The sequence below is a fragment of the Schistocerca cancellata genome, chromosome 4 (genome assembly GCF_023864275.1).
Source record: "Schistocerca cancellata isolate TAMUIC-IGC-003103 chromosome 4, iqSchCanc2.1, whole genome shotgun sequence".
Lineage (NCBI taxonomy): Eukaryota > Metazoa > Arthropoda > Insecta > Orthoptera > Acrididae > Schistocerca > Schistocerca cancellata.
This window is the reverse complement of record NC_064629.1, coordinates 843,776,553-843,803,863: the sequence shown is the minus strand read 5'-3', so window position 1 is coordinate 843,803,863 and position 27,311 is coordinate 843,776,553. Positions and strand designations below refer to the sequence as shown.

Below are 27,311 nucleotides of genomic sequence, written 5' to 3'. Positions count from 1 at the left end.
GTATAGTCTCCAACATATCTGGTAGCCCACCTTGAATAATCAGCAGGTAACGTGCACAATTAAAAGGCTGTCTTAGACGTCTTAGTAGATGATCTTGTACATTTCCAGTCCAATAACTAGATAACTGGAACATATAGCTGAAAGAAAGTATGTTTGTAGCCAGTAATTATGCAGTGGACTAACTTGGTTCTAACGATGTTGTAACCATGGTTTTGTGTCATTTATCGAAGTATTTTCTTACAAATCCCGCGGATAAAATCATGGATTAATCTTCAGACACGTGGTCTTTTGTAACAAAAAAGACTTGAGGTTGCGGTTACAGACGGCATGTGGTGAAAAATTGCGAAAGACAGGTTAATAAAAGATAAAAGAAAGAAAGTAAGAGTTGCAGTACGAGCGCACAGCAAAATCTATAGTCGAATTACTTTGAACTAAATGCACACTTGTTCTTCACATCTCGCACATTGTTCGCTCCTGTACAAAGCATTCAGGAACAGGCAAAAAATCGAATTGACAACAGAAATTACACGATACGTAGAGTACAGGTAACGCTATAAGCGAACCTTCAGACTCGCCACAGATGCCTCAGTTTCCAACAATTAAAATAAAAACTTCTCCAATCTGACTCACATAATCATAAATTCCAACGCTATTCAGAGAGCATTTTTATTTCGCAAAAGCCGCATGGATTCAGGCCTCATTAATCACTACCTGAAAAGACAAAGGACTTACGGCTCACTAGCCGCAACGTGTTACGCAAAATCTCGAATTTACCAAGAATATCCTATCCCTGAAGTTACAGGTACAGCATAAATTTCAACATACCAAATTCCCAAATACCTATGAAATACTCGGCCGAGAACCGACCACATTAAAAGTGCGTGAACTCCTACAAATGAACATGGTACGATATTCCAACCAATGTCTTGGCACGCTAATTTAAGAAATATTATAATTACGGAAACACACATCGTTGCTGGTGCTTTGAGACGAGCGTGGTGTAGAACTATTCCTCTCTTCAGACATGGCTACTGCGGCATCTGAAAATACCATCACGACAGAAAGAGGCCTCATCCGTGAACAACAAACTGCAGAAAGTTGGCACTGTATAAATCATTGACAGAAGTTAACTCTGGTTTGACAGTGGTCTGTCTCTTCTTCTTGCACAGGTGGTTTATGAGATGGGTGTAATTACTGATCTGTTACAACTCTCGACATGGTATTCTTCGAAGTGTACATCTCAAGGACAAGTTGACAGGTACTCATTGATGAATCTTCTCCCACACAATCCAACACCATTTCCTCGAATTGTACTGCGCAATAACTTCTTTGTCGAGAACTTTGGCCTGCACTCCGTGACTGAACGGCCCAGTTTCTCGTAAGATTTTGTTCACGACAATAAAGTTGCTAATTAAGGTCACAAGACGAATACTATTATCGGATGTCAAATGAACAATCATGTGTTCACAACACCACCATCGTCCACACCATTCGCTTCAGTGGTGAAAACTACAATTCATGAAAACGATTCTGCTATATACACTTCAGAAACTTAACCAGCACTAAAACTTGCATCTGGAAATGCACTTACACTGGTGGATATAGGATAAAATCAGTGCTTCGCACCATACCACAAGAAAGTTGATGGAAAAGCGTACGTCACAAACCGCATATTAACCCCCAACAAGCAGACATAAAACAGTAAAAGAATTCATCATCAATCATCAAGTCCGCTCCTCTACTCAGAACGAGATGTATGAGATACTGATTGAAAAACACCAAAAAGATCAGACCGCATTTCGTTGGGTTAGTGTGGTTAATCATAGGACGAAACAGGTACTGGTGAGGAAGATACTGCCGCGAGTTGTGGGAAACAGCGGTTAGTGTCTCTAGACAGAAGATGTTTGTTGTTTAGTATTTATTATTTCTGGAAATTTCTTATGTTCGTAATGTTTGCATATTCTGGAATATTTGATAAATAGTAGCACTCTTCCTGAAGGAGGGAGTTCTCACTGTACACCAATGTCCATAATAAACGTGGTTTCAGTGCTAGATATTGTACGTCAAAAAAAAAAAAATTTTTAAATGGCTCTGAGCACTATGGGACTCAACTTCTGAGGTCATCAGTCCCCTAGAACTTAGAACTACTTAAACCTAACTAACCTAAGGACATCACATACATCCATGCCCGAGGCAGGATTCGAACCTGCGACCGTAGCGGTCTCGTGGTTCCAGACTGTAGCGCCTAGAACCGCACGGCCACTCCGGCCGGCTTATTGTACTTCCTTGACGAAATTGCTTTCGGATTTGGACTTGATAGTGGTTACGAAGTGACTTATTAGAGTCTTTCGGAAGGAATTATTACACACATAGTATAACCTGCCTTTGATCGTGACACCATACACAATCATTAACCTGGCTCCAGGGAGGTAGGGTCCCCTTCCTTCTTCCTCCATTGGGGTAATTCTTGTCTGGCGCGCCCACGTCGCGGGGGTGGGCATCCTACACTTCAGTAGGCCGGAGTAATAGGATAGCTGAGTTCAGGCAGTGACCCAATCCCGTGGGGTATAACACGGAATCCCATGCTCAGGGTTTCGGGTGAAGACCTTAATGGCAGCGACGGTGGTAAAGAAAGACTTCGTAACGGCGAAGCTGGCAAATGAGGCAACCCTCCTTTCTGAGGATTAAATGAGACGGGAACCACTGCCTTGTGGTGGAGAAGAAACTCCAAAGGCTAAGGGAGACAGTCCCAACAGGAAATCCTTTTTTGCGTTAGGACTAGCAAGCCAGTAGGAAAGTCTTCATATATTGCTTTCAAAACACAGACAAGCATGGGAAAGAACCATTCAGGATTTGACCCCACTGCTTCTTCAAGTATTGGTGCGAGTGATGGGAGACCTGATAATATTCATCAGTACAAGAAGATGAAACCAAATGGACTAAAAAAATAACCTTAATATTGGCACCCTTGATATATTAACCCACAACGTAAAAATGGAAGAAATTACAGATGTACTAACAGAGAGAAAGTTAGATATTTTGGGATTAAGCGAAACGAAGTGGAGGGGAAAAGGTGAGGAAAATTTGAGAGTAGAAGGAAAACTGTACTGGAGTGGGAATAACAGTTTTGGAAGAAATGGTGTGGCAGTGATGATGAATAAGAATGTACAAAGCTGTATTGAAAGTGTGAGATATATATCAGGCAGGATCATAATCTTAAACCTGAGATTCCAAAACGAAACACTAAAAGTTATCCAGATTTATGCACCTCAAGTGGGACGTAGCGAAGAAGAGAAGATGGTCTTTGAAAGCGAGTTAGAGAACCATATAGAGAGTGCTAATATAGTGATGGGAGATTTTAATGCACAGGTAGGAAAAGGCAGAAACGGATTTGAGCAAGTATTGGGATGTTTTGGATATGGAGGGAGAAATGAAGAAGGGGAAAGACTCCTGGGTTTGTGCCAGAGGAATGGAATGAAAATAGCAAACAGCTGATTTATGAAGAGATAAAGTCATGTTATCACCAGATACAGTTGGGAGGGAAGAACCAAGAATGTAATTGATTATATTCTAGCAGATAGGGAATGGGGAGAGAAAGTAACAAATGTGAAGGTTAAGTCCAAGTGTGAGTGCTGACGGTGACCGTAGATTACTGGTGGGACAATGGAAAATGAATCAGAGTGTCAAAAGTAGAAAACAGAAAAAAGTGATGAGGATACGGGATTGGAAACTGAAGGAGAGTGAAAGTGCTGAGAGTACAGAGAATTAATCACACAAAAATTTCCAAAAGAAGCTTTCTGCGATGGAGAAAAAGAATGGAGTTTATTCAAAGACACTATAGTCGAAGCAACATAAAAAGTATGTGGTAGAACACCTGCAAAGGAAAAAGTAAGACAGACAAGTTGGTGGGAAACTAAAAATGACGAGGACCATAAAAGATATATAGAGGAAAAGAAGAAGTGCAAAGAAATAGTGGAAACAGCAATCAGAAAATGCTCTATAAAATGATGAAAAATAAAAAGAAGGCTTCTGAAATACCATTAAAGATGGAAACAGAGGATGGTACTGTGATTGAAGATCCAGGGAATATAAAAGATCTCTGGAGAGAACCATTTTAAGAAACTGTTAAACGCTGAGGAACAGGTACACGAGGAAACAGCAAGCAATGGAGAAAATGAGAGAAGTTGGGAAGCAGAATTAGGACAAATTACACGGGAAGAAATGGAAATAGCTGTGAAGAATATGAAAGGGGGGAAAGCCATCTGATGAAGTATCAGTGGACATGATAAGAGCAGCAGGTCCAGGGGGAATGCAGTGGCTGTATAGAGTAATATCAAGTGTGTGGAGAAATAGTACAATACCTGACGATTGGAGAAGATGGGATATTGTTTCCCATTTTCAAAAAAGGCAATAAAAGACTTTGTAAAACTTACAGAGGAATAACCCTCATAAGTCATACAGCCAGATTTTTTAAAGAAATTTATTAAATCGAATAAGTGAAAAGATAGAAAAGCAGCTGAGTGAAGAACAGCATGGGTTTAGGAAAGGAAGAAGCACTATCGACCTGATATTTTCTATCCGACAACCGATGAAAAAAAGTTGGGAGTATAACAAAAGGGTGATAATGGTTTTTATAGACATAGAAAAGGTATATGACTCAGATAACAGGGAAAGATTCTGGGAAGAAATGAAGATAGGTATAGAAGATGGATACATTAATGTAACAAAGACAATGCACAGTGGACACACTTGTAGAATTAGACCACCATTGGGGAACTCTGAATACTTCGAAATAAGACAAGGACTTAAACAAGGAAGTATTCTATCTTCTGTCCTTTTTATGTTGTGATGGAGGGAATGAATAGGACAGTTAAAGATATAGTAACAGAAAATGTCAAAAAGACGATTTTTGCAGATGACACGGTAATATGGGGCGATAAAGAGGTAAATATACAGTTACAACTTGATGCGTGGAAAGAAATAATGAAAAAAAATTATTCAAATGGCTCTGAGCACTATGGGACTTAACTTCTGAGGTCATCAGTCCCCCAGAACTTAGCACTACTTAAACCTAACTAACCTAGGAACATCACACACAGCCATGCCCGAGGCAGGATTCGAACCTGCGACCGTAGTGGTCACGCGGTTCCAGACTGTAGCGCCTAGAACCGCTCGGCCACCCTGGCCGGCGAAATAATGAAAAGGTATGGATTAAAAATAAATAAATAAAGATAAGAATGAAGTAATGGTATTTGGAAGAGACAAAGGGATCAACGGGAATATTACTTTGAATAGAGAACCCCTCAAAGTGGTAGATAGTTTCACTTATTTAGGGAGTGAAATATCTAGTAATGGAAATTAACCAACGAAATTAATAGGAGGTTACAGAAAGAAGGCAATGTCTACCAAACAATAAAACACCTGATTTGGAATAAGAACGTTTCAGAAAAAGTAAAACTCCTTATGTATAAAAGTTATTACTTCCTTATTGTCACCTATGGAGGAGAAACATGGACAATGACAGAAAGGGGCTGGAGCAGACTGCAAGCAGGGGAAATGAAATTTCTCAGAACAGTTGAGGGAAAAACAAGAATGGACAGAGTAAGGAATGTAGAAATTAGAACAGACCTTAAACAAGAAAGTATGAGAGAAGAAATTGAAAAAAAGAGATTAATGTTATGGGCATGTTAAGAGGATGCATGGGCAGAGACTCCCCAAAATTATGGAAGAACTAAAGATGGAAGGAAAAAGACCTAGAGGGCGCCCAAGAACACGGTGGAAAATGGGAGTGAGAATATCTGTGGAAAGGAGAGATGTGACGTGGCAGCAAGTGGAGGAAGAAAAGCGGTGGGAGGCCCGAGCCAAATGGAGAGGACTCGTCAGCATCCAGACCCGGCAGTAGCCGGAGCGGGATCCGGATACAAAAATGTAGTATAACCTCGCTACCGCCGTAAACATATCCCGTTTTACAGTGGAACGAAGGTGGGGTTCACAGCACACGTGGAGAAACTTTAATTTCTAGCAGTAGCCAGTGCCTTTAACGTGTGTCTAGAATAAGCATCTCAAATTATCTGACACCCATAAACTTGAGGAGAATAATATGGGAATGGAAGAGGATGTAGATGAAGATGAAATGGGAGATATGATACTGCGTGAAGAGTTGGACAGAGCACTGAAAGATCTGAGTCGAAACAAGGCCCCCGGAGTGGACAACGTTCCATTAGAACTACTGACAGCCTTGGGAGAAGCAGTCCTGACAAAACTCTACCATCTGGTGAGCAAGATGTATGAGACAGGCGAAATACCCTCAGACTTCAAGAAGAATATAATAATTCCAATCCCAAAGAAAGCAGGTGTTGAGAGATGTGAAAATTACCGAACTATCAGTTTAATATGTCACAGCTGCAAAATACTAACGCGAATTCTTTACAGACGAATGGAAGAACTGATAGAAGCCGATCTCGGGGAAGATCAGTTTGGATTCCGTAGAAATGTTGGAACACGTGATGCAATACTGACACTACGACTTATCTTAGACGAAAGATTAAGGAAAGGCAAACCTACGTTTTTAGCATTTGTAGACTTAAAGAAAGCTTTTGACAATGTTGACTGGAATACTCTCTTTCAAATTCTGAAGGTGGCAGGGGTAAAAAACAGGGAGTGAAAGGCTATTTACAATTTGTACAGAAAGCAGATGGCAGTTATAAGAGTCGAGGGGTATGAAAGGGAATCAGTGGTTGGGAAGGGAGTGAGACAGGGTTGTAGCGTATCCCTGATGTTATTCAATCTGTATATTGAGCAAGCAATAAAGGAAACAAAAGAAAAGTTCGGAGTAGGTATTAAAATCCATGGAGAAGAAATAAAAACTTTGAGGTTCGCCGATGACATTGTAATTCTGTCAGAGACAACAAAGGACTTGGAAGAACATTTGAACGGAATGGACAGTATCTTGAAAGGAGGGTATAAGATGAACATAAACAAAAGCAAAACGAGGATAATGGAATGTAGTCGAGTTAAGTCCGGTGATGCTGAGGGAATTAGATTAGGAAATGAGACACTTAAAGTAGTAAAGGAGTTTTTCTATTTGGGGAGCAAAATAACTGATGACGGTCGAAGTAGAGAGGATATAAAATGTAGACTGGCAATGGCAAGGAAAGCGTTTCTGAAGAAGAAAAGTTTGTTAACATCGAGTATAGATTTAAATGTCAGAAAGTCGTTTCTGAAAGTATTTGTATGGAGTGTAGCCATGTATGGAGGTGAAATGTGGACGATAAATAGTTTAGACAAGAAGAGAATAGAAGCTTTCGAAATGTGGTGCTACAGAAGAATGCTGAAGATTAGATGGGTAGATCACATAACTAATGAGGAGGTATTGAATAGAATTGGGGAGAGGAGGAGCTTGTGGAACAACTTGACTAGAAGAGGGGATCGGTTGGTAGGACATGTTCTGAGACATCGAGGGATCACCAATTTAGTATTGGAGGGCAGCGTGGAGGGTAAAAATCGTAGAGGGAGACCAAGAGATGAATACACTAAGCAGATTCAGAAGGATGTAGGCTGCAGTAGGTACTGGGAGATGAAGAAGCTTCCACAGGATAGAGTAGCATGGAGAGCTGCATCAAACCAGTCTCAGGACTGAAGACCACAACAACAACAATGCACGACCGCATGTTGCAGGTCCTGTTCGGCCTTTCTGGATACAGGAAATGTTCGACTGCTGCCCTGGCCAGCACATTCTCCAGATCTCTCACCAACTGAAAACGTCTGGTCAATGGTGGCCGAGCAACTGGCTCGTCACAATACACCATTCACTACTCTTGATGAACTGTGGTATCGTGTTGAAGCAACGTGGACAGCTGTACCTGTACACGCCATCCAAGCTCTGTTTGACTCAATGCCCAGGCGTATCAAGGCCCTTATTACGGCCAGAGGTGGTTTTTCTGGGTTCTGATTTCCCAGGATCTATGCACCCAAATTGCTTGAAAATGCAACCAAATGGCAGTTCTAGTATAATATATATGTCCAATCAAAACCCGTTTAACATCTGCATTTCTTCTTGGTGTTGCAATTTTAATGCCCAGTAGTATAAAAACATACACCAGGTAGTTATAATTAATGTGCAGCTACCCACAGAAGTCCAGTGTGGGCCTTAATTTTCGTATGGCAGTGAAAATTCGTAGATATGCTTATGTATTAATGTGGAACCGATTTCCGATCGAAAAAAATTTGTTCCAATTTTGGCAACCAGGTGCAAAGCATAGCATCTCGTCGACGTCTCCGGTGCTCATATTGTACAACTTGTGTAATCAGCGGCTAATAATGAAATCAACATTATGACTTTGTTTCACCTTTTCTGCCCATGTCCCGTTCCTACTTCATTACATATGGAAACGTTTCTGTAGGTCTTCCTTGCATTCACAGCGCTAAACTTGCTTCTTGTGGCCAAAGTGGGGACTATTTTTTTCCAGCGTAAATCGGTTCTACATCAACGCATTAGAATATCTACCAAGTTTCGCTGCCATACGACAGTTACATCCCACACTGGACCTCTGTGAGTAGCACCTTTATTGTAACAGCCAAGTACTTCTGCCTTTCAAGGGATTTTTGGCGGAACACAGCAGCATGGATGATATTTGTCATGGTTGCATTAAACCACATTTAATGCACCGCTGAAAACGTAGATGATTTAATGAAGGAGGAACCGATCAAAGGAGAATTCAACTTACAGCCAAAACATTGTGCAAGAAGAATTTTGATCCAGTGGGGCGAAAACGGTTGCTCGACATCCCAGTTTATCTACAGCCAGTTATCCTGAAGTATTTCCGTGACGCTCCAAGATTTAGCCAACTGAAATTTGTGAACATTTTATACAGATTCAGACGCAGATATAACTGGCCAGATCTCTACTGATCCCTTACTAAGTGAACCACTGTGAGGAATACCGACGACGAAAGGACATGCCCTAGTTACCTCTGGGGCTTCTCGTACCAATTCTGCCTGCAGGAGCGTCATTCCACAGGACTGGAATCGACCTTTTGGGAAGGTTTCCAAAGTCGACAAACAGGAGCCGATGGACAATAGTCTACACTGTCACCCTCACCTGCTACGCTGTCACCAAAGCTGTGTCGACTACCGAAGCTACGGAAATTGCATGGTTCCTTGTGTAAGGTATCATTTCGAAGCTCAGAGCATCACGTGTGACTGTGTCTGGTTGTGGAAAAGTGTTTCAGTCGAGACTTGCATCAGAAGTAGTTTCACGTTGCGCCTTCACCCACAGGATGACAATTTCCTAACACCCATAGAGAAATGGCCTCACAGAACGCTTTATTTTGACGTTGGCAGATATGCTCTCGAAGTTCGCTGATGTAAAATAGAGAGATTGAAATATAGTATGTAACATTTATATCGATTAGAAATAGGTTTATATTATGTAAGGGTGTATCTGCAATTTATGAAGTGTTTATTCCGTGTTGTTTAAACTCCTTGACTATGGCAAGAAAATTAGAGCTTTGTAATGTACACTCCTGGAAATTGAAATAAGAACACCGTGAATTCATTGTCCCAGGAAGCGGAAACTTTATTGACACATTCCTGGGGTCAGATACATCACATGATCACACTGACAGAACCACAGGCACATAGACACAGGCAACAGAGCATGCACAATGTCGGCACTAGTACAGTGTATATTCACATTTCGCAGCAATGCAGGCTGCTATTCTCCCATGGAGACGATCGTAGAGATGCTGGATGTAGTCCTGTGGAACGGCTTGCCATGCCATTTCCACCTGGCGCCTCAGTTGGACCAGCGTTCGTGCTGGACGTGCAGACCGCGTGAGACGACGCTTCATCCAGTCCCAAACATGCTCAATGGGGGACAGATCCGGAGATCTTGCTGGCCAGGGTAGTTGACTTACACCTTCTAGAGCACGTTGGGTGGCACGGGATACATGCGGACGTGCATTGTCCTGTTGGAACAGCAAGTTCCCTTGCCGGTCTAGGAATGGTAGAACGATGGGTTCGATGACGGTTTGGATGTACCGTGCACTATTCAGTGTCCCCTCGACGATCACCAGTGGTGTACGGCCAGTGTAGGAGGTCGCTCCCCACACCATGATGCCGGGTGTTGGCCCTGTGTGCCTCGGTCGTATGCAGTCCTGATTGTGGCGCTCACCTGCACGGCGCCAAACACGCATACGACCATCATTGGCACCAAGGCAGAAGCGACTCTCATCGCTGAAGACGACACGTCTCCATTCGTCCCTCCATTCACGCCTCTCGCGACACCACTGGAGGCGGGCTGCACGATGTTGGGGCGTGAGCGGAAGACGGCCTAACGGTGTGCGGGACCGTAGCCCAGCTTCGTGGAGACGGTTGCGAATGGTCCTCGCCGATACCCCAGGAGCAACAGTGTCCCTAATTTGCTGGGAAGTGGTGGTGCGGTCCCCTACGGCACTGCGTAGGATCCTACGGTCTTGGCGTGCATCCGTGCGTCGCTGCGGTCCGGTCCCAGGTCGACGGGCACGTGTACCTTCCGCCGACCACTGGCGACAACATCGATGTACTGTGGAGACCTCACGCCCCACGTGTTGAGCAATGCGGCGGTACGTCCACCCGGCCTCCCGCATGCCCACTATACACCCTCGCTCAAAGTCCGTCAACTGCACATACGGTTCACGTCCACGCTGTCGCGGCATGCTACCAGCGTTAAAGACTGCGATGGAGCTCCGTATGCCACGGCAAACTGGCTGACACTGACGGCGGCGGTGCACAAATGCTGCGCAGCTAGCGCCATTCGACGGCCAACACCGCGGTTCCTGGTGTGTCCGCTGTGCCGTGCGTGTGATCATTGCTTGTACAGCCCTCTCGCAGTGTCCGGAGCAAGTATGGTGGGTCTGACACACCGGTGTCAATGTGTTCTTTTTTCCATTTCCAGGAGTGTATATACGAAAAAAGCAAAAGAATATGTTGAAATAGTAAATTATTATGGTATGAATATGTTCATAAAAAGCTGGTTCATGCTTAGGGCAATTGTATTTGTAACATGTAAAAGCTGCAGGGAAGTCCCTCCGCAACGGGACTGACATGGCGCGATGTAAAAGGTGGATTTGGTGGTCGAACTGAGCGGCTCCTTTGTGTGAACGACACGCAGTATGTGGCTAGCCTTAGCACGGTACACTTCGATGGTGCTAAGAGAGGCAATTGGAAGCTGCATTACAAGGGATTTGCCTCGGATGTGAATATGGCTATTATTTGGTATAATTTATAGAGTACTCGTACATAAAGAGCTCTGAGTATAGTTAGCCGCCATGTCGCCTGCAACCAATCTTCGCCACTGCTTCACAGACTTCATACATCCAATTAAGTAATGTGTATGGACATGGACCAGTTAATTTGTGTTTTGTTTCAATGATAATCACTCAAAATATAAATACGCGTCTGGCATCATATTTTCAGTCCTGATCACGAATCTACGCAAGGTCCTCACCTAAGTGCTACTAAAACCGAGTATCCTGATTTAAATCAACAATTCTTGCATAAATGTGCTTAAAAGTGATTTTTTGTCTAAAGTAAAAGGAGTAGTAAAAGTTGAAGCTAAAGCCACAAAAGTGAAGTTGGATTGGCTTCTGTTAAAGTATCCTCAGTTTATTAAAAATTGTACAAGGTGTATAACTTTGCTTCCGCTGTTTTTTCCCCAACATTTGAGGCTTCAATGAAACAAATTGGTTACACATGTATCATTCAAAGTATTTTCCATCGCTGGCCACTACTTTCTCCCATCTTCCGAGCAGTGTACGAATCCCGCGTCGAAAAAATTGTTCATCTTTTGAAGCGATCCAAGAATCGATCCAATTTGTGGCTTCTTCATGAGATCGGAAGTGTTGGTCAGCACCATTGATCTAAACAGGTGATAGCCAGAGGTAGCACTGTCTGGAGAATACGGCGGGTTGGGTAGGACTTCCCATTTCAACGCTTCCAAGTACGTTTTGATCTCTTTTGCAACGTGGGGTCGAGCGTGGTCGTGCTGCAAAATCACTTTATCGTCCCTCTCGCAGTATTGCGACCGTTTGACTTCTAATGCTCTGCTCAGACGCATTAATTGCGTTCGATAACTGGCACCTGTGATTGTTTCACTTGGTTTTAACACCTCATAGTACACGACGCCGAGCTGGTCCCACCAAATGCAGAGCATGATCTTGGAGCCGTGAATATTCGGTTTGGCCGTCGACATGGAAGCATGGCTGGAATATCCCCATGATTTTTTGCGTTTAGGGTTATCGTAATGAACTCATTTTTCGTCCCCGATCACAATGCGATGCAGAAATCCTTTCCGTTTTTGCCTCTGAAGCAACTGTTCACAAACACACAAACGCCGTTCAGTGTCTCTTGGTTTCAGCTCACACGGGACCCAAGTTTCTTCTTTCTGAATCATGCCCATAGCCTTGAGACGTTTTGAAATGGCTTGCTGTGTCACTCTCACTAATCGTGCCAATTCTTCTTGAGTTTGAGGCGAGTCGTCACTCAGCAATGTCTCTAATTCTGCCCCTTCGAAAACATTCTCTCTTCCACCACCATGCCGGTCTACGACGTTAAAATCACCGTTCTTGAAGCGTTGAAACCACTCACGACACTAATAGCGTCCTTACTATACGTATTTGAGAGCATTTGATGAGACTCAGCCGCTGTTTTCTTCATATTGAAACAAAACAGTAACACCTCCCGCAAATGATGAGAATTAGGCTCGTAAACTGACATTTTCAATCAAGAACAAAATGATGCAGACACAAATAGACTAATGCTTGAATGACGTTATGTTGACGAGGTCCAAGCTAACTGCCTGACTTCAGCGATCTGTTTCTTTCGACCGTTACTTACCATTGGCGCCACCTAACGGCAAACGGCGGAAGCAAAGTTGTACACCTTGTAGTTTTGCTGGATTACAGTGCAAGATTGTGTAAATATTATTACAAAGAATACCTGCTTCACAGGCAATTAAAGTTCAAGTACATATAAATCTTTAATGAACAGATTTATGACAGTATTGTTAGAAAAAAAAATTATGCAAAATTTTAAAGAAGGTGTATTTTTGGTACCCATCGTGAAAGGTTCCTTTTTTGAAGTTAATTATACCCAGTGTTATATTTTATTGTCTTGCAAAGTAATTTGTGAACTACTTCAAGTGAAATGAATGTTTAGCTTTTAGAAGTAGCCTTTAATATTGTAATAATCAAAGAGCGTTGACTAGTGAAACTGTACTAGTTTTTGGGTCCCTATCATATTCTCCACCTATTAAGAAAAAATTGAACTATTACTGTTACTTACAAAAACTGATATATGTAGAGGAGCTTAAACAGTGTATTTATGTTGTTATTCATCTTTATTTGAGTTCTTCCTGTCAGCCAAGACAGAAGCCCCTCATGTCCAAATTTAGTTCTGCACTTCATGCAGTGACATTTCAGTATTTGATTAAGTGATGCTCTTGAGAGTGCCTGTCATTAGTATGAGCTTGGTGCAACTTTGCTCCCCATAATTTACTGGTGTGTATGTTATTGGTAACTGCTGCTACACACAGTACAGGGTGCACTATGTCAGTTTGTATCCTATTTGCTTTTCAAAGGGAAATCTCAACAAAATTAACTTCAATAACCAATATTCAATTTTCTGAAATATTTATTTCCAAATTAATATGCGTAATGGGGCTGGCGACCGTTCATTTTTTCCATTCATTTATGATTTTGCCATTTTCGTTAACTCCAAAGATCAAAGGCCGTTTGGTTTTTCTGTTATTTCACCAAAATTGAAATTATAGTCCGATAGCCTTGTCCATTAGATACACAAGCAGGCAAACTTCGAAATCCTCTCAGAATGTAACATTAGCGTGTTTCATGGCACGTTAGTGTTATAAGTACTTCCTGTAGTGATATTCACGTATAAAACAACGAGGCAAAACTTTGCAGACTTCACACCGTTCTTTCTGCTACGCGGTCGCAAGACGAAAACAAAAATGTATACACTCTTCCCTTTTCAACCGTACAATAATCAGGTTGACTAGGTAGAGGAAGACTAGATTCATAACCTATTTCAGTCCTTTGGATTGTTATAGATGGAGCTACATAAGACAATTGGATTTGTGCAGCAGACATACCTAATGCGAGACTCTTCATTGGCAGGTCATGAAAACGTTCGAAATCATTTGAGACTGTCATAGGGTATCTGGGTATCTGAAAGAGTCCGACAGTCCATGATTAAACTTGTATATGAGTGTGCAGAAGTAGTGGCGGTCATCTTGAGCATTTGTTACAATTCTGAATTGAGAATTTTGTAGAATGTTGTTCATGAATAATTCATAAAAGGGGAGATTTTACGATATATGTTTGTATCGAATTTTCCTTGGTTTTTTTGTGAGTAATCGACTTCCAAGCCGGCCGCTGTGGCCGAGTGGTTCTAGGCGCTTCAGTCTGGCACCGCGCTGCTGCTACGGTCGCAGGTTCGAATCCTGCCTCGGGCGTGGATGTATGTGATGTCCTTAGGTTAGTTAGGTTTAAGTAGTTCTAAGTCTAGGGGACACCTCAGATGTTAAGTCCCATAGTGTTTAGAGCCATTTGAACCATTTCGACTTCCAAATCGTGTAAAAGTATTTCTGAAACATTCTATATACACAATGCTCTGGAAAACGAAGGTACGAAACACATAAAGTAACACAACACATTAACAACTCGGTGGAAATGAGTGAAAATGCGGGAGCATGCTGGCAGAGGTTTCCCAGTTGTGCACAGAAAGCTGTACGTCACATGGCGAGAAGTCGGCTTGACTATAACGCCACATCGTGCAAGCCCCACAACCCGAGGTAGTTGAAGGAACTGGGGAAGACAGTGGACAAAATCTGGATTACTTTACAAGAGGGAGAATCATCTGAAAACTGGAAAAAAGAACAAGAGTAACAAGTGTAGCCCAGGAGGTTAGTATTGCTCACAGTATTGTTTCACGTGAATGGAAAGTTTTCCCAATCACGGGCACTGTTGCCCGAAGATGAGGAAGTGGTCGACCACGGTCAACTACAGCACTACATGACCATGCGTTGTGCGACAGGCAGGAAGGGGCTCACATCAAACAGTGGGTGCAGTTTCAACGACATGTTCAATTGGTTCAAATGGCCCTAAGCACTATGGAACTTAACATCTGAGGTCATCAGTCCCCTACACTTAGAATTACTTAAACCTAACTAACCTAAGGACATCACACACAACTATGCCCGATGCAGGATTCGAACCTGCGACCGTAGCAGACGCGCGGTTCCGGACTGAAGCGCCTAGAACCGCTCGGCCACAGCTCAACGACATGTAACAGGCCTGCAAGGCTCCACAGTGGCACAGCGACTATATGTGAGTGGTCACTTTGCCCGATGTACGTTGTGTTCCGTAGAAACGCGCACATCGGCGACACCATCGGCGATCGTGCCAAAAGCATAGTGACTAGATGTGGCACCGCATTCTCTTCTCGGATGAGAGAAGACTCAGTCTGAGTAGCTATTCTGGATGTCCCCTCGTATGATGAGAGGTGAAACACGTAATTCAGCCAGGAGCATTGTGGAACATGATCGCTTTGGCGATCCATCTATTATCGTGTGGGGAGGCACAATGTTGCATAGGCGTACTGACCTCAGAATCTTTGAACACGGTTCACTCACTGGTCAACGGTACTGCGACACTGTTCTCCCTCCCCATGTGCGTCACGGGTGCATCCGACCCTGATTTCGGTTTGATGGAGGACAATGCGGGGCCACTCGAACAGCGCTGGTAGAGGAGCTTTTGTAACGAGAGGGCATTCGATGAATAGACAGGCCTGCCAGCTCTTCCGCCTGGAAAGTTTTGGAATGTGGTGCTGGAGAAGAATAGAGAAGATCAAGTGGACATTTCGGGTTACAAACGGCGACGTACTGAGAAGAGTAGGAGAGATGAAAACTATTCTGAACACGATTGTTCAGAGAAAGGCAAACAAGATCAGACACGCACCTAGGCACAAGGGGCTCATACACGACGTCATCGAAGGGGAGTTCACAGGAATTACAGGACGAGGAAGAAGAAGAATTCAACACCTGGATGACATGAAAGAGGGAAGGAAATACAGAAGACTGAAGGAAGAAGCTGAAGACAGGGAACACTGGCGTCAGAAATTCTCCGTACGAAGACACGGACCTGTCACAAGGTAGAACACTGCATAATAATAATAATAATAATATATCATATCGAGTACTTGTGGGACGCGTTGCGGGGACGTATTGCAGCACGTCCACATGCACCAACGACAGTCGAGTAGTTGTCAACCGGGCTGGTGGGGGACTGGAACGTCCTAACACAACTCCTTACCAATCTTGTCGTCAGCATGGTAGCACATTGCATAGCATGCAGTGCCGTCCGTGGTGATCACACACGCTATTAAGAACCATGTCCCGCATTTTGTAAGGTCTAGGGGACCTTCATAAAGGTGGCTTCAGTGTAGTTATAGTCTGTGGATGAGAGTGTCGTTTCTGTTCGTCTTATTGCGAATTTCCTTCAGTTACCTTTTGTACTATACTGTAGCAGTTCAGGATAATGCTGATAGATGGTGAAACAACGCTCTGGTGGGCGGTTTGCGGGTTTAAATCACCTCGGGGTGTGACCATGCGGTGTATTTGATCTGCGGTCGTCGCACTGTGGCGCTGGCAGCAGTCCACATAAGCAGAGGTGAGCTGGTGCATGTCAGAGTACGGTGCAGCAAGTAAGTGTGCAGGCGTTTTCAGACGTGCTAATGGTGACAGTGTGTTGAAAATGGCTCAAAGAACACGTATTGATGACGTTATGAGGGTTAGAATACTAGGGCGACCGGAGGCTGGTCAAACACAGCAGGTCGTAACACAGGCCCTCTGTGTGCCACAAAATGTGATCTCAAGATTATGGCAACGATTCCAGCAGACAGAAAACGTGTCCAGGCGCTACAGTACGGGACGTCCACAGTGTACAACACCACTAGAAGACCGATATCTCACCATCAGTGCCTGCAGACGGCCACGGAGTACTGCAGGTAGCCTTGCTCGGGACCTTACCACAGCCACTGGAACAGTTGTCTCCAGGCACACAGTCTACAGACGACAGACATGATTTATTCGCCTGGAGACCTGCAAAGTGCATTCCACTGACCCCTGGTCACAGGAGAGCCCGTAAAGCCTGGTGTCGAGAACACAGTACATGGTCACTGGAGCAGTGGTCCCAGGTTAAGTTCACGGACGAGTCCAGGTAGAGTTTGAACAGTGATTCTCGCCGGGTTTTGATCTGGCGTGAACCAGGAACCAGATACCAACCCCTTAATGTCCTTGAAAGGGACCTGTATGGAGGTCTTGGTTTGATGGTGTGGGGTGGGATTACGATTGGTGCACGTACACCACTGCCTGTCTTCGACAGAGGAACTGTAACAGGTCAGGCCTATCGGGACGTCATTTTGCACCAGTATGTCTGCCTTCCGGGGTGCAGTGGTCCCATCTTCCTCCTGATGGATGATAACACACAGCCCCACCGAGCTGCCATCATGGAGGAGTACCTTGAAACAGAAGATATCAGGTGAATGCAGTAGCCTGCCTGTTCCCCAGACCTAAACCCCATAGAGCACGTCTGGGATGCTATCGGTCGACGTATCACTGCACATCTTCAAACACCTACGACAATTCAGGGGCTTTGACAGGCACTGGTGCAAGAATGGAAGGCTATACCCCAGCAGCTGCTCGACCACCTGTTCCAGCGTATGCCAACCCGTTGTGCAGTATGTGTACGAGTGCATGCTGATCATATCTCATATTGATGTTGGTGTACATGCGCAGGAAACAGTGGCGTTTTGTAACACATGTGTTTCGGGACGGTTTTCTCAACTTATCACCAATACCGTGGACTTACAGATCTGTGTCGTGTGTGTTGCCTATGTGCCTATGCTATTAGCGCCAGTTTTGTGTAGTGCTACGTTGTGTGGCACCACATTCTGCAATTATCCTTAATTTATGAGCATGAGTGTGCGTATGGTTCAAGTTTCATCGAACTACACAGATCAAAAATAGTTTTGCATCGCCCCGGTTTCCAGAACTCCTGAAGATAGACGTTGACGGTGGATATTGTATCACAGACACAGTCCCTTCGACTGTTCAGAGATGTCACTAAACCCGCCCAAAGATGTAAACAACCATGCATGAGCAGCTCCTATAAGACGGAGGGGGTCCGACACCCGATCAGTTCCAGTCATTCCACCAGGAACAAGGTACACGGCTCCTGTTGTCTGTAGTTGAAACATGTCTAGACGCTCAATACCGCGGTTTGATCGCGTCCGCGTTGTTACTTTGTGCCAGGAAGGGCTCTCAATAAGGGAAGTGTCCAGGTGTGTCGGAGTGAACCAACGCGATGTCGTTCGGACACGGAGGAGATACAGAGAGACAGAAACTGTCGATGACATGCCTCGCCCTGGCCGCCCAAGGGCTCCTGCTTCAGTGGATGACCGCTATCTATGGATTATGGCTCGGAGGAACCCTGACAGCAACGCCACCATGTTCAATAATGCTTTTCGTGCAGCCACAGGAGGTCGTGTTACGACTCAAACTGCGCGCAGTAGGCTGCATGATGCGCAACGTCACTCCCGACGTCTATGGCGAGGTCCATCTTTGCAACCACGACACCATGCAGCGCGGTACAAATGGGCCCAACAACATGCCGAATGGACCGCTCAGGATTGGAATCACGTTCTCTTGACCGATGAGTGTCGCATATACCTTCAACCAGACAATCGTCGGAGACGTGTTTGGAGGCAATCTGGTCAGGCTGAACGCCTTAGACACAATGTCCAGCGAGTGCAGCAAGGTGGAGGTTCCCTGCTGTATGGGGTGGCTTTATGTGGGGCCGACGTACGCCGCTGGTGGTGATGGAAGGCGCCGTAACGGTTGTACGATACGTGAATGTCATCCTCCGACCGATAGTGCAACCATACCGGCAGAATATTGGCGAGGCATTCGTCTTCATGGGCGACAATTCGCGCCCCCATCGTGCACATCTTGTGAATGACTTCCTTCAGGATAACGACATCGCTCGACTAGAGTGGCCAGCATGTTCTCCAGACATAAACCCTATCGAACATGCCTGGGATAGATTGAAAAGGGCTGTTTATGGACGACGTGACCCACCAACCACGCTGAGGGACTTACGCCGAATCGCCGTTGAGGAGTGAGACAATGTGGACCAACACTGCCTTGATGAAATTGTGGATAGTATTCCACGACGAATACAGGCATGCAACAATGTAAGAGGACGTGCTACTGGGTATTAGAGGTACCGGTGTGTACAGCAATCTGGACCACCACCTCTGAAGGTCTCGCTGTATGGTGGTACAACGCGCAATGTATGGTTTTCATGACCAATAAAAAGGGCGGAAATGATGTATATGTTGATCTCTATTCCAATTTTCTGTACAGGTTCCGGAACTCTCGGAACTGAGCTGACGCAAAACTTTTTTTGATGTGTGTAAGTTACTCTGCAGTTATATACCATGCGAAAATTACTATCATCCTTAAGTTTTGCTCACCACTGTATCTGCGAACGGTCACCATTAGGTATTTAAAAAAATGTCACTGAGTGGTTAGCTGTCGTTCAAACAATAAAGCAGACTTTCCTCTACTTGTGTTTAACTAACGCTTCTAACCAAAGCACCAAATGCTGGCATCCTACAAATAAGTCTGAATGCGACATCAGTTCTCTATAGATGGCACTTATTAGGGAACTTCTGACATGACCGATTAGGACATTTATGTAAATTGTGAGTAACAAGTGTTGAATGGCGTGTCCCTGGATACACTTTATGTTAAGATCGCTTCCAACGAAGGGTTTCAGTCAGAAAACTTCGTTCTGAGTTCTACTTGACATAATTCCACGATGCAGCCGCACGAATACAGCGTGCTTTCCCCGTTAACCACTGGTGTGGAGCTGTCAGAAGAGTCATGAAACACTGCATCTTCCTAACTGCTGCGGTAATTTTATGACTAAGGCAGTAAACGCATTAGTAGTGCATCAATAATAACGACGGATCCACATGAATAACACGTTTTATGTATCAAAAGATTTATGATACGTCCAAGACGTTGAACGTTATATGTGAAACTATATTAATGTGGAAAGTAGTAAAAAAAGATTTATAAATTATATGTTTCCATGCAGAGAGGTGAGTCAGTGCCGCAAAACAAGGTTCAGTAATCGGTACACACAGTCAGCATTCCAGCACTCATCAGGTTAGAAGTGAAAAAGAAATTAGACTTAAATTCGAGTTACTAATAGCGAATTACTTACTGAAATATACAAGCCATTACCATGAACTTGCAGTGAAATACCCATAATCTCAGTTAGCAACTGAAAACTACATTCATTCTCGGAATAACCTTGTCACTGAATCTAACTAAACACATTGTTGAATACGCCATAACCAGAAACTAGGCATATAGAATCCACAAACCCGTCTCATATTTCCACTATTTACGCAATGTCAGTTGCAGAATGTTATCCTCAGTTAATAAAGCCCCGTATTTCATCAATGCATATGGTTTCTACTAAATAAAAGAATTATTCTGTACACAGCCACTCACGCATACGTAAGCACACGCCACGCAATTACTCAGTTTGCCGACTTTCCCATTCCCCTGCTGAGGCTGCTTTTTATCAAAAAACATACACTCTGTGATCAAAAGTATCCGGACACCTGGCTGAAAATTACTTAAAGTTCGTGGCGCCCTCCATTGGTAAAGCCGGAATTCAATATGGTATTGGCCCACCCTTAACCTTGACGACAGCTTCCACTCTCGCAGGCATACGTTCAATCAGGTGCTGGAAGATTTCTTGGGGAATGGCAGCCCATTCTTCACGGAGTGCTGTACTGAGGAGAGGTATCAATGTCGGTCGGTGAGGCCTGGCACGAAGTCGGCCTTCTAAAACATCCAAAAGGTTTCTATAGGATTCAGGTCAGGTCTCTGTGCAGGCAAGTCCATTACAGGGATGTTATTGTCTTGTAACCACTCCGCCACAGGCCGTGCAATACGAACAGGTGCTCTGTCGTGATGAAAGATGCAATCGCCATCCCCGAATTGCTCTTCAACAGTGGGAAGCAAGAAGGTGCTTAAAACATCAATGCAGGCCTGTGCTGTGATAGTGCCACGTAAAACAACAAGGTGTGCAAGCCCCCTCCATGAAAAACATGACCACACCATAACACCACCGCCTCCGAATTTTATTGTTGGCACTACACACGCTGGCAGATGACATTCACCGGACATTCGCCATACCCACACCCTGCCATCGATCGCCACATTGTATACCGTGATTCGCCACTCCACACAACGTTTTTCCACTATTCAATCATCCAGTGTTTATGCTCCTTACACCAAGCGAGTCGTTCAAAAAATGTTCAAATGTATGTGAAATCTTATGGGACTTAACTGCTACGGTCATCAGTCCCTAAGCTTACACACTACTTAACCTACATTATCCTAAGGACAAACACACACATCCATGTCCGAGGGAGGACTCGAACCTCCGCCGGGACCAGCCGCACAGTCCATGACTGCAGCTCCTTAGACTGATCGGCTAATACTGCGCGGCAGCGTGTCGTCGTTTGGCATTTACCGGCGTGATGTGTGGCTTATGAGCAGCCGTTCGACCATGAAATCCAAGTTTACTCACCGTCGACAGTCGCTGACAGTCAACAGAAGAGGTCGGCCTGTACGCTTTTGCGCTGTACTTGTTCCTTAATGTATCCACTTCACTATCACATCGAAAACAGTGGACCTAGGGATGTTTAGGAGTGTGGAAATATCGCGTACAAAAGTATGACACAAGTGACACCTAATCACCTGACCACGTTCGAAACCCTTGAGTTCCGCGGAGCGCCCCATTCTGCTCTCTCACGATGTCTAATGACTACTGAGGTAGCTGATACGGAGTACTTGGCAGTCGGTGGCAGCACAATGCACCTAATATGATAAACGTGTGTTATTGGGGTGTCCGGATACTTTTGAACACATAGTGTATGTTCCTACTAAATTTGAGAAAATTTACATGACACTGTAAAAAAAGAAGGTTAAATGCCTGCTTATATAAGTATGTAGACTTTTCTAGTACATGTAGATATTTGCTATATAAGAACGTAGGACAGAGATTGGTGTCACTCCTATCGTTGAGTCGAATATTCAAAGTAATGCGTTGGGACAGAACGTAAGAAACATAAATGAGACTCTTGTAGAAACTATAAAAGATTTGTGGGCATATTTAACGTGTAAATAATACTTACGGTATCTGGCGAAGAGTCCGCGGTTCAGAACTTGGCTGCGTCACACTACTGCAAGACTCAGTAAGAGTTTTTTCTGAAGGTGATTTAAGCTTCCATTTCTTCTTCTTCATTTCACTCATGGACCTAGATAATTATTTGAAGGTAAGTCTTTAATTATATGTGCAGTTCCCTTATTTTTAAATTTGTTACGAGAGTCCTAGAAAGCAAAAATGCTGCTGTAGAAGGTAAAGATAGCGCCACTCATCTTATAATTAAAATATAACAGAAAAAGTACAGTGCAAGGTCAATGACGCAAATACTAGATTCATTTTGGAAAGGGTAAACAAGGCAAAGACACTATGGCCAGTGACCAAAGTTGAAACAGGCGCTACAGCAAGCGACTACGACATTTCTGGAATCAAGTTACAGGACAAAACTGTTGCAAATACTAGCCAAATACCAAAACTGTTTAATGAATACCTTATAAGTGTAAATAAATAAAAGAGTGATGTAGAAAATTATACAGATACGGTTAATTCCTTTGGAACTGAGCAATTTGAAAGTTAATGGTAAATTCAGCGAAGCTACAGAAAAAGATACATAAAATGAAATACTAACACTAAAATATAAAACATCAGCAGTGAGGGATGGAATACCATCCAAAGCGTTAAAAACAGTCTCTAAAATAGTTACGTAGCTATTATCCACAATAGTTCATCAGTTCTTTGGAAAAGGTTGTTTCCTAGATACTCTGAAGTAAGCACTAGTTACCACTATTCAAAAAAGGCACAAAAAGCAAATGGGAAACTATTTCCAGTCTCCGTACTTCCATGGCTCTCAAAAATATTTGAAAAGGTTGTCACAATACAAATTCTAGATTTGCAACAAAAAATTAGTGTAATTTCAAAAAGTCAGAACGTGTTCCATAAAGCACAGCGTCTGCTATCAGTAAATGTGTGGACAAAATTAGATACTCTCTATACAACACCCAGAAACCGACAAGAATTTTTTGTGACCAATTAAAAGCCTTTCATGGTATGAAGCACTGCTTGTCACTTGCTAAACTGGAAAAATATGGAATTAGGGGTATTGTATTACAATGGTTTAGGTCTTATCTAACCAGCTGAAGACAAAGAGTCGTCATAACATAAGAGAGAAGAAATTATGCTTCAGAATGGAAAACCGTTTCACAAGAAGTTTTCCAAGGTTCAGTCTTAGGTCCCATAATGTTTCCGTATTAGATAAATAATATATCGTTCAGTATTGCCTGTCACTCAGTTCTATATGCAGATTACATATCTATGGCCATTGAGACTAAGAATAATGATCAGATTCCTCAAACTGTCATAAATATGCTACAAAAATTAGATGACTGGTTTCATCAAAATGGGATAAAATTAAATATGAAAAAAATCAGGTAATGCAGTTCAAAAAAAAAAAAAACAAGTAAAGCTGAATAATGACCAAATGCATCACAAAAACCAGGATTTGCTGTATTTGTGTGATGTTCCTAGGGATGCAACTGGATAAAAACTTATTCTGGGCCAGGCATCTACAGTACCTCACAACTAATTTGCAGTCACGGTATTATACAATGCATCCAGCATGAACATCAGGCAAGTAGTATATAACATGCACTTGGAATCAATAATAAGTTACATAATTATATTTTGGGCAGCTCGAACAATATCTCACGAATATTAACACTTCAAAAACAATCATTAGAAAATATACACCATGCAGAGCGAAGAAAATCATTTCTCTCACTTCTAAAAAATCTTAGTATACTAAGTGTCCTCTCACTCCACACCTGTGAACTGATGATCTTTGTTTACACTAATCCAGATTTATTTATAGAAAATCAATTTCAATATGATTATAGCACCAGAAATGAAAATAATTTTATGCTGCCTACCCATCGATCAAAATTTTTCGTTTAAACTCTAGGTATGAAATTTCAAAACAAAGTAAAAGGAATGGATTTGCTCAATATTAATTTAGTAACATCGAAGAAGTTAGATAATAAGCTGGTGCAGATATTTTATTATTCAATTCAAGAATTCATTAAGTATATGAGAATTTGAGCGGGAGAGACTACATACTTGAGATTAAAGTTTGTTATTTTTAAAAAATCATTAATTATACATCCTGTACAGTACATTATGTTAATAATATTTTAAGAAAAACTGAAAACAATCTTTAGTGCTTTAATGAGGCTCCTGTACATTAAGTCACTGACTTGGAATTGTATGTTATTTATGAGACAATAAACTCTATTTTATTTCTTCTATCTCGATTTACTGCAAGAACCAAGTCTCAGTACACACTAAGTGAGGCCGAAAGTGGTTGTTTCTCATAACAACAAGATTTTTCATGCCCAAAGTAAAATTTCCGTGCTAACGTACAAATTACGGAAATTTTCACTGAGGTGCTCAAGTAGGCTAATAATAAGTCAATTTCAGGTCTTTCACAAAGTTTTATTTGTTTCAGGCCTACCTTCCTACAGTAAATCCATAAATATTTGTTTCAGAAAATATTGCCTCACAAGTGATTCAATAAATATTTAAGGTCGTATAAACCACAAATTTATGTTTCACATTATCTGAAAAATGAACTTGAAGTTGAAATTCTATTTGCACATGGTGCTCTTGCCTATTTTTGTTTGACAGTAACTATGTGTGTAATCAACATTATCTCGTCAAAGAATGACGAGTATTTCAATTAAAATAACCAAGTATGGAAGAGAAGCACATAAAATAGATGTAAAGCAGGAGTAGACCTAATAATGAAAAAGAAAATAGGAATGCGGGTAAGATACTATGAACAGCGTAGTTAACGCATAATCGCAGCCAAGATAGACACAAAACCAACACCTTGTCACATTAGTACAAGTTTATATGTCAATTAGCTACGCAAATGATGAAGAGATTGAAAGAATGTATGAAGAGACAAAATATTCAGATAGTTAAGGGAGAGAAAAATTTAACTGTGAGGGGTGACTGGAATTCGCTAGAAGGTCAAATAGAAGGAGAACATGGACTGGGGAAAAGAAATGAAAGAAGAAGCCGCCTGGTAGAATTTTGCAGAGAGCATAATTTAATCATCGCTAACGTTTGATTTAAGAATCATGAAAGAAGATTATATACGTGGAAGAGATATGGAGACACTGGAAGGCTTTATATTGATTATGTACTCTAAGACAAAAGAAAAAAAGAAAGACGCACCATGAAGGAATTACCCGAATGGGGCGGAAATTGATAGATGTGATGTACATGTACAGACTACAAATGATTAAAATTCCAGAAAAATTGGTGTATGGCGGAGGGCACCTTGTACCATTACTAGTTTCCTGTCCCACTCGCCAATAGAGCGAGGGAAAAAAGACTGTCAAGAAGCCTCAGTACGAGCCCTCATTTCTCGGACCGTATCTTCATGGTCCTTACGTGAAATGTGCATTGGCAACACTAGAATCGTTCTGCAGTCGGCCTCAAATGCCGGTTCTCTAAATTTCCGCAGTAGCGCCTTGCAAAAAGAGCGCCGTCTTACCTCCAAGGATTCTCGTCTGAGTTCACGAAGCATCTCCGTAATACTTGCGAGTTGATTGACACTACTGATAGCATATCTAGCATCACGCCTCTGAATTGCTTCGATTTCTTCCTTTAACCCGACCTGGTACTCCCGGGGAAGATGCTCAGTACTCATTTGATAGCAGGCTAAGTGGACCTGGGCCGTCCTGGAGGGACTGGGACGAGGGAAAATCTTCGCTTCTATCCGGGATAAACCAACAGCCCTGAGGTTAAAATATTTAATTCCGGATGAGTACCTTGTGAAGAGACGTCTGGAAGCTGTAAGGGAACGAAGAGCTGCTAGAAACGTGAGATATTTAACATCTCGAACTAGGAGATGGAAACATGAAACGGTCATACAGAGGACGAAGTTCTTTCATATTAGCAACGAGTACAACCTGAAAGGTCGACAAGCTTCTTTGTCAATAGCCTTTGTTTATATGGATCCACAGCTGCTGTCCATTTCTTAAAATAAGCCATTTTCCAGCGTAAGCTGTAATTTTATTTTAAAAAGGCGCACTTTATTTCATTATTAGCTCTAGTTAATTCCGCTCCCTTGGACACCACTAAACTACGTGGGTACAAGTATTGTCATTCTTAGAGCATATTATGATCCACAGGCAGTGTAGGACAAAGCAACACGTGATGGCGTCCCTACTAAAAGTTGTGCACAACCATAATAGGTATGTATACGAGTAACATAGGCCTAAGTGTTAAGTTCTCGTGTAAAATTAAGAAGTTGCAGCACTTAAGTGGGTTTCGGCACCAAACCTGCGTACATAACACTGAAATACTTTAGCTAGCTATTGAACTGGAAATACTCATTGCATGGTGAACGTCTGTAAAGTCAAAAATGGTTCAAATGGCTCTGAGCACTATGGGACTCAACATCTTAGGTCATAAGTCCCCTAGAACTTAGAACTACTTAAACCTAACTAACCTAAGGACGTCACACACACCCATGCCCGAGGCAGGATTCGAACCTGCGACCATAGCAGTCCCGCGGTTCCGGACTGCAGCGCCAGAAGTCTGTAAAGTCATCCGATGTTACTACTGCTGTATGGATCATAATATGCTGCAAACAGAACAGTTTTTGTTGCAACGTCAACTGATAATGACCAAGGGAGCGACATTTGCTAATTACTAATACTGAGATCATCTGTTGATTTCAATACAAAAGATCAGTCAACGCAGAAGAATTCCTTTTTTAAGATATTTCTGTGTCAAAATCAAGGTGGATAATGAACAGACTGCCATATAGCTTGCCAACGGCCTTGCCACAGTGATAACACCGGTTCGCGTCGGATCACAAAAGTTAAGCGCTGTATGGGTCACCGTCTGGGTCTGCCGAGTGCTTTTAGCAAGCGGGGTGGACTCAACTCTCGTGAGGCCAGTTGAGGAGCTACTTGACTGAGAATTAGCGACAAC

General features: G+C 42.9%; 1 protein-coding gene across 1 annotated transcript in view; it reads right to left on the bottom strand.

The window, feature by feature from the left end:
• The window catches only part of LOC126183621 (uncharacterized), a 227,241-nt gene that overhangs the window by 195,723 nt on the left and 4,207 nt on the right, over nt 1–27,311 (bottom strand). Inside the window, exon 2 of the mRNA XM_049925739.1 lies at nt 22,339–22,461. Coding sequence (XP_049781696.1) covers nt 22,339–22,461 — 123 coding nt within the window. The remainder of the gene's footprint in view (nt 1–22,338; nt 22,462–27,311) is intronic.